The 12,453-nt window shown below is 41.7% G+C and overlaps 1 protein-coding gene across 1 annotated transcript in view; it reads right to left on the bottom strand.

Moving 5' to 3' along the window:
• Positions 1 to 310: 310 nt before the first annotated feature.
• The window catches only part of chmp1b (charged multivesicular body protein 1B), a 36,949-nt gene continuing 24,806 nt past the window's right edge, over positions 311 to 12,453 (bottom strand). The window contains exons 6-8 of the mRNA XM_085995400.1: positions 7,735 to 7,778; positions 3,620 to 3,692; positions 311 to 1,153 (exon numbers count right to left, since the gene is read on the bottom strand). Of these exons, the coding sequence (XP_085851526.1) occupies positions 1,109 to 1,153; positions 3,620 to 3,692; positions 7,735 to 7,778 (162 nt within the window). The 3' untranslated portion in view covers positions 311 to 1,108. The remainder of the gene's footprint in view (positions 1,154 to 3,619; positions 3,693 to 7,734; positions 7,779 to 12,453) is intronic.

Here is a 12,453-nt window from a genome sequence, read left to right as displayed (position 1 = left end):
CTCCCACAAAAATGTTACAAATTCCACTTCAGCTTCTAATCAGCAAAATCACAGGGGAAATCATATCAGTTAGTTGGTGGACTTGCATTGCAGCAAGCAACAAGAAAATGGCAGGTTGGGATAAAGTTAAACAAAATCTCAATTCTATTAACCCTTTTGCTTTTAAATTGCCAAGTTTATTCCACTGCTCCTATTAAATAAAAAGTCACTGTCCCCTTAGAAAATTAGGCCTGCAATTTAAATGAATGCCTGTTGTCAGAGGAAGATTCCAAATGGGTGAGAATGGTTTCAATGCACAGTAATGCACACATTTTGGCTCAAAGAACCTTTAATTGTGGGGGTCAGAGTACAACGGAAGAAACCCAGAATAAAAATCAAACCGACATGAAATTCCCATACAGACACACAAGCCCTGCAATCAGTGTGTGATCATCAGGAGATTTAGTACAATAGTGCTCATTTTATACCCCTCCCCATTCAGGTTACATCTCATAAAAATGAACAGTCTTGTTCAAGCTCCATAAATAGATTACATTTTACAATAGTCAGAGACCATTCTAGCAACTACAGAAACATCTGTCCATATTAAATTAAAAGCAGATTAAAAGCCAAGACCTTCCACGGTGTGGTGAAAATAGGGTAAACATACCATAATACAAAAAATATTTTCAATCATCTTTTAATCCAGACTTGTTTTGCTCGATGTAATCTGAATATTTAAGATACAATTTTTAATAGTAAAATTATAATACATTTGAGAGAGAAAACTGCCTCAACACACACAGATCATGGACAACTTCTTTCAGATAGAAAAGTGCACCTGAATTTTTTTTCCAAAAAAAAATTGGGATTCCCAGTTTATACTGGGAAATGTGCTGTACAAAAGATAGTGAAGGAAAGTATGTGCATGACAATGTATTAACCATCTTATAGGTTTACTTCTGAACATTGACACTGTTGGTGACAGTGTACCAGTGACTATACTACAAAGAAAATCCCAATATGCTATGCAACACTAGAGAGTTATTTTTTTCCATATGGATATATATATATATAAAACCAGGAAATCATTCCCAGAATAGTAAGGCCAATAATTTTCTTCTCGTCTTTACACTTGATCTCGGAGCCTTGAAAGTCTTTGGGAAAGGTCATCCTGTATAAAGCAATGGAATTGAATTAATTCAGTAGTTAATTGCATTAAAAAGTAATATGAAAATATTTCAGTCTATGGCACATTTAAGCTTTCAAGGGTTGAAGAGTACAGCAGCATGGTTATCTTACTGGATGAGTAATCCAGAGATCTCGAGTTCAAACTCACCCATGGCCGTTTGAGAAATTGATTTAATTTTTTTCAAAAATCTCGAAATTAAAAAAAAACGTGAGTTGTCAGATTGTCGTAAAAATTCAACGGAGAAGGAAACCTGCCACCTTTACCCAGTCTGGCCTATATGTGACTTGTCTCACACCAATGTGAATGACTCTTAGCTCCCCTCTGAAGTGGCCCAGCAAGCCAGTTATATCAAAACCTCGACAGACCTGGACTGCACTAGTTCAAGGCGGCAGCCCACGCCACCTTCTTAGGGCATCTAGGGCAATAAATGCCGGCCTTGCCTGCGACACCCATATCCTGAAATGAATATTTTAAAAATGACGGAATTTGCCTAGGATCACTACAGTTTAGCATTATACTAAATCCCTTTCCTCTTATTTGCCATGCTTTGATTCTCACAGATGCTCACCTCACTGCCAAGAGGGCAAATGTATGTAATGAAAATTTCCCCAACTCAATCTGATTGATCCCTAGGGATTAGCATTTTAATAATGTTGAAATGGGCAGCATTTTGGCATTTCCCACTCTGACACACCACCTAGTGGCTCTTCAAAACAAAAACTGTAATACAGGTAAGGTGAGTAACAACCTTTCAAATATTGCTTGGATTGCTACAGGCACAACTCGGGTGCAAATAAAAATGGAATTACCTTATTAGACAGTCAGAATTCTCATTTCCCCCCTACACTCCTTGCACACAGTGGCCCAGGAAGAAAATCTGATGTCATGTTTAAAGGGAAAACCACCGAAAGGTAAGTGGGCACAATTTGGGAGATGGCGGGTGTGGGGAGGTAAAACTTCTACTGCTGTTCAGTAGGAAAGGAGTTTACAGTGCTGGAGTGGGTGCGAGCTGAGACTGAGCCACAGGGGTAACAGTTGAGGACAGTGATGACCTAGTCAACCACTAAGCAATGCTATCTATACATTGCAACATGGCTGCGGGTGTCCATGCTGCAGATAGCAAAGCTCTGTAACTGGCTCCCTGCTGATCCACAGCAAGCTGAGGCAGTTGTACTTGGTCACTAGCTGGTAGGTGTACTAAGGTCTGCAGGTAAGGTTTGGTGTCTGATGTGCCTCGCATGCCTTTCATCTTGTACCAAGATCAACTATGAAATACTGTATAGACTGAGGCAATCAAAAAGCAACTTATTTTGATTTTAATAAAATTATCCCAATATTTCTCAAATTTTAGAATGATAAAAAATGTCCAATAAAAATACTGTACTGCAAACACTGCAAAAAATACAAATCCCACGGCAATTTAAATGCTCCTTCACCCATGGAGCTTCTCTTGCTCCTATTCCAAATGGATGTGAAAGGCAAGTGAGAAAACCGTGGGCAAATCCTGTCGAATTGTGCAAGGTCTTCACTTATGTTTTCACATGAAATCGGTGACCCTAATATGGCTGAAGTAAAACATGGGCACAAGCACTCAGCACACACAATGCAGCAAACCACAGAACTGTAACCCTGCAGATTATGGGCACAGGATCTGCTCTCCTCGTTCTATGTTCCCCTTGCACAAATGTTCTCCTGGCATACAACACCACAGAATCTACAGCAGGGACTCGAGGCCATGATCTTTCTGGTACCAATCATCTCAGCAATGCAGTGAAGGTTAATCTGTGTGCAAGTGGAAGTATTCATGGGCATTGTGACCGTCAACTTATGAAACACAGATCTGAAGGGTGAGCAATGCTGGCAAGAAGCACTCTCTCCCAGGTCAGGTATACCATAAACTAGACACAGACTTCATCGCCATCTGCGCTGCACCAACAATATGTCTTAACCACAGCTTCAGAACAGCAGCCTCCTTGCACCAATGCGCTTTGCTTCCACTTCCTCTATAAACTATTGCTGCAGCCTTTGTGGGACAGCTAGTCTCTGCCAAATTGTGAGAAGTTATGGGCCTTATCCCACCAGCAATTGAATTGAGACTACCTAATCCTGTTTTACATGGGATTCATAGACATCAGATTTTCAACTGAACAGTCAGGGCTGTACTGACTCCAAGCTCCAGAGATAAAAGGTCAGCTTGCAACCAATTGCATCGTCTGGTTTCCAGCACAGATGTTATCAGTGTGAGGCGGACTTAGCACCCATGCATTATACAGATCAATAAACAATCTAGTAAAATGACAGGGAGCAGTTTAAAAAAACCATTAGTCCAAAATGAAGAAAGTGCTGTAGTCAGTAACTCTTCAGTTCCAAATAAAGTACCGTACAGTATAATGAGAATCAGGTACTGTATATAGTTAAATACACAAAAATAATGTTGCTGTATTTTACCTGTTCTGCTGATGCCACACTGGCACCAACTGATCCCATTTGGCCTTCAGGAAGCTGCAGGTTCAAATCAAGGCTAGAAAAAAAAAACACCCTACATTAGACTTTGCTCATAGAACTAAAAACAGAAAATGCTGGGAACACTCAGGTCAGGCAACATCTGTGGAGAGAGAAACAGAATTAACGTTTCAGCTCAATGACCTTTTGTCAGAACCTTTATTAGAACAGTGGCCATACCATTGGAAGTTTACTTTAAAAGAAACTCAGTTCGAGTTTGGAATTTTAGAAGCACAATGGAAGTGACCACCACTTTTGAACTCAGTTTAATTATCAGATGGGGTTCATTGCTGTAACCATGCAGAGACAGAACACTATGGCAGTTAGGAAAAAAAGTGAATTTAGCTCATTGAGTTGGGCCCCTAAATACAGACTATTCTATAAATTTGAAAAATGTGCCCAACACCAGGCTATTCTTAATTTTTTTTAAAAAGCACAAATTGACACTCAAGGTATTAGTGGACTCGAGATTCCTTTGCACATCATGTGGGTGCATATATATGTGAAATGCATTGCCTGAGCAACAAGCTCTTTTGGTTTACAGCAGTAGCAGGGCATGTTATGTAGTCACTAATACAGGAGATGGCGCTCTTTTAAAGCTAGGTTAAGTTGCAACATTTCACTTCAATGCTAAGTTATTGGCATGGTGGCTGCACCACATGCTGAATACAATCATGGAATGCATGAGTTTAGCAAAAACAAAATGGCTTTAGTAAATCTCAGCATCATGTTAAAAAAATAGTAAATTAAAGTCAGCAATCAGATCTCTTTCCTTCTGTAAGCAGCAAAAAAATGCCACTTTCAAACTAGATTTTGCTTCTGCAATTAAATGGTGCATTAGACCCCATGAAGATTCATTTATTAATAGTAACATTTGAAATACGTTTCAAGTTCCTACGAGCCCAGAACTTTAAAAAAAAAGATTACTGAATGGGGTGTCCATTATAACTAGCCACCTTAATAGCATATCTGAATATTGCACGAACTTGAAATGTCTTTAAATGAATTTCAATTACACACATCAAGCCTACTTATGAGACAGTGACAATAAATCTGCCAATATGCCAGAAATTCACTGAAGCAGCCACTAGCTGCGTCTGCACAGAGCAAATGTTTCTATATTTTATTACTGCACGTCAGCCCAGCCAGCAGTAATTGATTTCCCTGTCCCGACAGAATATCCAGAGAATTAATCATAAGCAGGAAATTGACAGATTGCACTGATCTTGCATCATTACCCCAGGAGGCAGGAGCAGTCTGCACTGGACCTGTAGCATCTCAGTGCCACACAGTTCAGGTGCCATACCACTGCCACACGGCGACCATATTCGCCGGAAAAACACCTCAGCCTTTAAACAGTAATGGGGTTATAGTAACTTTGTCCTGAAACAGAAAACATAGTAAAACTTGACCACAAATCACTGGGGCTTCTTTGCACACTTCCGCAATGGTCGGTAGGTCAGAAGAATGCACACTAGATTAAAAATACAAATGTCTACTTCCATCGGGCGACAGCAGGACACAAATTAGCCATCTGTCATCACACTTCTTTTTCTCCACTTTATAATTCCAGGTGCCAAACCGAGATATACTGCAGTCCTTTAACACAAAGTCTCCTCCACAGCAAGTTCAGTGAAGTGAAAGGCATCAAGTTTAAATAATGAGAATATACATAATAAATCAAAACTAAGATCAGCATCTGTTTTAATAATGGTGGGCTTAATAAAAAAAATACTTCAAGAGGGAAATATATTCCCTACCGACATGGTGCAGAATTGACATTACAAGCCATTTTTCCAAATGGTACCAGAAACATGTGCAAGTATCTGCACTGTAATTTGCAATAATTAGCAAAACATAGTTTTAGGTAAAATAGGAAATTAAAAGCAGATTAGAAGAACTCAGTGAGTCAGTGAAAAACATTCTAATGTACCAATTGCAAGTAAATGGAATAATACTTGCGTTACAGTAAAACTACCCACAGAGTGAAAAAAATCAAAAAACTATCCTTTGCCAGTTAAAGAATATTATTCCCAAGAGGCTAACAGATCATGTCATACAAAACATTATACTGTTCTTTGCCAAAATTAGTTGTAGATTAAATATTGATGTTCCACTTTATTAAGCTGTGCTGTGCTCTGGTCAGACCACACCACAAGTACTGCTGCCAGTTCTGGTCGCAGTGATATAACTGAGACATTCAAGTGCGGGAGGAAGCCACCAGGCTGGTCCCTGGCATCAAAGGTCAAGTTATGAGGAAAGACTGAAGGAACTTGGGCTTTTCAGCTTAGGGAAAGGTGTTTGCGAAGTGATCTTATTAGAGATATACAAGGTAGTTAAGGGAGTGAAGGAGGTAAATCTGGAATGCTACTTGAAATTAAATCACGAGAGTAGACCAAGGGGACACATGTTCAAACTAGTAAAAGATAAATTTAGGAATGATAAAATGTGTGATCAGACTTCCAGGAAGAGCAGTGGAGGCAGAAATCTGGGAATCTTCAAAACAAAACAGGCAGCTGAAAGGGGAACATTAGGATTTTTGGTACAATGGCCTACCTCATCCATAATTATCTTGCATAGAACATTCAGAGCAGAAGAGCAGAAAACCTATTTTGAAAAACTCAAATGAACTTGAATTTATTTAGACGTTCTGACAAAAGGTCATTGACCTGAAACGTTAACTCTGTTTCGCTCTCCACAGATGTTGCCTGACCTGCTGAGTTTTTCCAGCATTTTCTGTTTTTATTTTTGAATTTATTTAGAACCCTCCAAACTCTCAGGACGTCCTAAAGCACTTCACAGCCAATGAAGTACCAGAAAGAGCAACGAGTTAAATAACCAGATAACCAGTTTTAGTGTTTTTTTTAATCGTTCCTGAGGTGTGGGCATCGCTGGTAAGGCCAGCATTTATTGCCCATTCCTAATTGCCCTCGAGAAGGTGGTGGTGAGCCGCCTTCTTGAACCGCTGCACTCGTGTGGTGATGGTACTCCCACAGTGCTGTTGGGGGTAGTTCCAGGATTCTGACCCAGCGACGATGAAGGAACGACGAAATATTTCCAAGTCAGGATGGTGTGTGACTTGGAGAGGAATTTGCAGGTGGTGGTGTTCACATGCAGCTGTTGCCCTTGTCCTTCTAGGTGGTAGAGGTCACGGGTTTGGGAGGTGCTGTCGAAGAAGCCTTGGCGAGTTGCTGCAGTGCATCTTGTAGATGGTACACACTGCAGCTATGGTACACCGGTGGTGGAGGCAATGAATATTTAAGGTGGTGGATAGGGCTCCAATCAAGCAGGCTGCTTTGTCCTGGATGGTGTTAAGCGTCTTGAGTGTTGGAGCTGCACTCATCCAGACAAGTGGAGAGTATTCCATCACACGCCTTACTTGCACCTTGTAGACGGTGGAAAGGCTTTGGGGAGTCAGGAGGTGAGACACACGCTGCAGAATACCCAGCCTCTGACCTGCTTTTGTGGTCACAGTATTTATGTGGCTGGTCCAGTTAAGTTTCTGGTCAATGGTGACCCCCCAGGATGGTAATGGTAATGCCGTTGAATGTCAAGGTGCAGCAGTTACTCTCGCTTGTTGGAGATAGTTGCTGCCTGGCACTTGTGTGGCACGAATGTTACCTGCAACTTTTCAACCCAAGCCTGAATGTCGCCCAGGTCTTGTTGCATGCGGGCATGGACTGCTTCATTATCTGAGGAGTTGCGAATAGAACTGAACACTGTGCAGTCATCAGCAAACATCCCCACTTCTGACCTTATGATGGAGGGAAGGTTGAGAGATAAATGTTGGCCAGGACATCAGGGGAACCCCAGTGCACCTCCCTCAGAACTAAACTGAAGTGTCAGCCAGATTATGCGCTCAAGTCTCAGGAGTGGGGCGTGGACCCACAACATTTTGGTTCTGAGCCAAGGCTGACAGAGGGGGTTTGAAAACAAATGGAACATCAGTTCAAAGTCTAAGTCACAGTCACACCATAAGAGGGCAGTACTTAAACATGAACTCTGCATCATCAAAAACCTCAAGAAAATATGCATCCATACTAATATGCATCCATACTAACCCAGCTTCATCAGCCATTTCGTGCAGCAGTGAATCCACTTGGTGCTGGAAGAAAAAAAATGAAATATAAACTGGAGTATAGAATGCTAAAAAAGATCTTGCATTTATACAGTGCAAATTATATCCTCAGGGCATCCCAAAATAATACACGAATTACTTTTGAAGAAGTCATTATTGTTTTGCAAGCAAACAAGACAGCTAATATTCGCACAGCCAGGTCCGACAAACGGCAAGCAAGATAGATGAGCAACTGATCAGCTTTCTCTGGTGGCGTTGATTGAAGGAAAAAGGGCCACTGGATCATTTGCGTCCACCTGAGCAAGGTGACAGTACTGAGTTTATCTAAAGTATCAGCCTACATTCTGAGATTAAGTTGCAGGAATGAGGTTTAAATCTACAACCTTCTGACTTGGGCGAGTGCACTACCAACCGAGCCAAGCTGATACTAACAATGTATCCTCAGGCATCTAAAAACAGAGCAAGCACACAGACATGGTGTGTGTACTTATAGTTACAAACTCATCTGCAAACATCCTTAGAAGATTACTGAATTTAATTCAATGTAAAACATTTACATCTCTACAAAATCTGCAATTTATGATGAGGTTTGGAGCCTAATTGCTCTGGCAATGATTCTGCTGTTGCCATTTAAAGCTCCTCTGGACCCATCTTTTGTTTCTTTACTCGTTCCATTATCCCTTTGTCATTTAATCACTTCTGCCTTCCACCTTACCACAAACCTTCCCTCTTGTTCTTTCTGCCCCTTCCCCTGCCTGTGCACTTGCTGAAAACCTGTTACAGGAAACTGTGTGTTATCCGGAGGCTAAATGTCCAGCAAGCTCGAGCCACCGGCAAAAATCAGGAGCCATTTTGTTAGGTTTTTTTTCTTCTCGTGCCTTTTTTTTTTCCCCCAACAGTCAGGCTCTGCAAAGTCTCTCTGAAGCTGTTGCTAAGCGACAGAGACGCTTCCAAGGTACGGCCGACTGTTTAGAAGCTGTTGCTAAGCAACAGTGTTTGTTGCCAGATAGGGAGCTGAAAAGCTCCGTATGCTTCAACATTAACGCTGGTTTGTCCGGCAGTTTTGACGGAACGGCAACAGCTCGGTCCCGTCGGTGCCGGATAGCACAAAGTTTCCTGTACATCTGTAACTTTTTCCAGTTCTGACGATAGGTCACCAATCAAACATTACTGGATGCTGCCTGACCTGAGTATTTCCAGCATCTTCTGTTTATATGGTTGCTTGACTAGTCAAAAAAACACTGGCGGACAAAATAAAGAAAAATCCCAAGGTGTTTTCTAAGTATATTAAGGGCAAGAGGATAACCAGGAAAAGAGTAGGGCCCATTAGGGACCAAAGTGGCAATCTTTGTGTAGAGCCGGAAGATGTAGGCGAGGTTTTAAATAAATATTTTGCATCTGTGTTCACTATGGAGAAGGATGATGTAGGCATAGAAATCAAGCAGGGGGATTGTGATATACTTGAACAAATTAGTATTGAGAGGGAGGAGGTACTAGCGGTTTTAGTGGGGCTTAAAAGTGGATAAACCCCAGGCCCAGACGAAATGTATCCCAGGCTGCTGTGTGAGGCAAGGGAGGAGATTGCAGGGGCTCTGACACAAATTTTCAGAACTTCTCTGGCCACAGGGGAGGTGTCAGAGGACTGGAAGACAGCTAACGTAGTACCATTATTCAAGAAGGGTAGTAGGGATAAACCAGGGAATTACAGGCCAGTGAGCCTAACATCATCAGTGGTAGGGAAATTATTGGAAAAAATTCTGAGGGACAGAATTTGTCTCCACTTGGAGAGGCAAGGGTTAATCAAGGATAGTCAGCATGGCTTTGTCAGGGGGAGATCATGTCTAACCAACTTGATTGAGTTTTTCGAGGGGGTGACTAGGTGTGTGGATGAGGGTAGTGCAGTTGATGTAGTCTACATGGACTTCAGTAAGGTTTTTGACAAAGTCCCGCATGGAAGACTGGTCAAGAAGGTAAGAGCCCATGGGATCCAGGGCAATTTGGCACATTGGATCCAAAATTGGCTTAGTGGCAGGAGGCAGAGGGTGATGGTCGAAGGTTATAAGAACATAAGAAATAGGAGCAGGAGTAGGCCAATCGGCCCCTCGAGCCTGCTCCGCCATTCAATAAGATCATGGCTGATCTGATCCTAACCGCCAATCTACTATCACAGAACCATCTCCTGAATCTAACAGAATTAGACACACGAAATAGGAGCGGGATCAGGCTACACGGCCCCTGGGCCCGCTCCGCTACCCACAGGGCCATGTCCGATCCAAACCTAGACTCATGTCCAAATTCCTGCCCACTCCCCGTAACCCTTAATTCCCTTTACTTCTAGGAAACTGTCTATTTCTGTTTTAAATTTATGTAATGATGTAGCTTCTACAGCTTTTTGGGGCAGCATATTCCATGGACCTACCACCCTCTGAGTGAAGTAGTTCCTCCTTATCTCAGTTTTGAAAGAGCAGCCCCTTATTCTAAGACTATGCCCCCTAGTTCTAGTTTCACCCATCATCGGGAACATCCTCCCCGCATCCACCCGATCCAACCCCTTCACAATCTTATATGTTTCAATAAGATCGCCTCTCATTCTTCTGAACTCCAATGAGTAGAGTCCCAATCTACTCAACCTCTCCTCATATGTCCATCCCCTCATCCCCGGGATTAACCGAGTGAACCTTCTTTGTACTGACTCGAGAGCAAGTATGTCTTTTCTTAAGTATGGACACCAAAACTGTATGCAGTATTCCAGGTGCGGTCTCACCAATACCTTGTACAACTGAAGCAATACCTCCCTATTTTTATATTCTATCCCCCTAGCAATGAAAGCCAACATTCCATTGGTCTTCTTAATCACTTGCTGCACCTGTATACTAACCTTTTGAGTTTCGTGCACCAGGACCCTCAGATCCCTTTGTACTTCAGTACTTTCCAGTTTCTTGCCATTAAGATAATAACTTGCTCTACGATTTATCCTGCCAAAGTGCATAACCTCACACTTTCCAGTATTGTATTCCATCTGCCAAATCTCTGCCCACTTTTTGCCTGTCTATGTCCCCTTGCAGGTTTTTTATGTCCTCCTCACTCACTACTTTCCCCCCCATCTTAGTATCATCTGCAAACTTTGATATGTTACACTCGGTTCCCTCCTCCAAATCGTTAATATAGATTGTAAAGAGTTGGGGACCCAGCACCGACCCCTGCGGAACACCACTAGTTACTGATTGCCAGTCTGAGAATGAACCATTTATCCCAACTCTCTGCCTTCTGTTAGATAGCCAATCCTCTATCCATGCCAGAATATTACCCCCAATCCCGTGATTTTTTATCTTAAGCAATAATCTTTTGTGTGGCACCTTGTCAAATGCCTTTTGGAAGTCTAAATACACTACGTCCACTGGTTCCCCTTTATCCACCCTATATGTTACTTCCTCAAAGAACTCCAGCAAATTTGTCAAATATGACTTCCCCTTCATAAAACCATGCTGACTTTGTCCTATTAAATTATGATTATCTAAATGTCCTGTTACTGTCTCCTTAATAATGGACTCCAAAATTTTACCTACCACAGATGTTAGGCTAACCGGTCTATAGTTTCCAGCCTTCTGTCTACTGCCCTTTTTAAATAAGGGTGTTACATTAGCAGTTTTCCAGTCTGCCGGGACCCTTTGCCGAGTCCAGGGAGTTTTGGAAAATTATTACCAATGCATCCACAATCCCTACCGCCACTTCCCTCAAGACCCTAGGATGTAAGCCATCCGGTCCAGGTGATTTATCCGCCTTGAGTCCCATTATTTTACCGAGTACCACCTCCTTAGTAATTTTGATCGTGTTTAGCTCCTCCCCCCCTATAGCCCCCGTTTGTCCAGTGTTGGGATATTCTTAGTGTCCTCTACTGTAAAGACTGATACAAAATATTTATTCAGTGTTTTTGCCATCTCCATATTTCCCACCATTAATTTCCCGGTCTCATCCTAAGGGACCAACATTTACTTTAGCCACCCTTTTTCTTTTTATATAACTATAAAAACTCTTACTATCTGTTTTTATATTTTTTGCTAATTTACTTTCATAATCTATCTTCCCTTTCTTAATTAATCTTTTTGTTATCTTTTGCTGTCTTTTAAAGTTTTCCCAATCCTCTATCCTCCCACTAGATTTGGCTACCTTATATGCCCTTGTTTTTAGTCGAATACTATCCTTAATTTCTTTACTTAGCCAGGGATGGCTGTCTTTTACACCCTTTTCTTCTCAGTGGAATATATTTTTTTTGGAAGTTGTAAAATAACTCCTTAAATGTACACCACTGATCATGTATCGTCTTACCCATTAATCTATTTTCCCAATCCACTCTACTCAATACCGCTCTCATACCTTCATAGTCTCCTTTATTCAAGCTTAGCATGCTTGTTTGAGATCCAACCTTCTCACCCTCTAATTGAATATGGAATTCAACCATGTTATGGTCACTCATTCCAAGGGGATCCTTTACTAGGACATTTTTAATTAATCCTGTCTCGTTACACAGGACCAGATCTAAAGTTGCTTGCCCCCTGGTTGTTTTTGTGACTGGAAGCCTGTGTCCAGTGGTGTACCGCAGGGATCGGTGCTGGGTCCCTTGCTGTTTGTAGTGTACATTAATGATTTAGATATGAATGTAGGAGGTATGATCAGTAAGTTCGCAGATGACACGAAAATTGGT

The sequence above is a fragment of the Somniosus microcephalus genome, chromosome 1, assembly GCF_052327205.1.
Source record: "Somniosus microcephalus isolate GS21.2 chromosome 1, FLI_Smic_1.0, whole genome shotgun sequence".
Taxonomy (NCBI): domain Eukaryota; kingdom Metazoa; phylum Chordata; class Chondrichthyes; order Squaliformes; family Somniosidae; genus Somniosus; species Somniosus microcephalus.
Note: the sequence above shows the minus strand (reverse complement) of the source record. Positions and strands in the feature narration are given on the sequence as shown.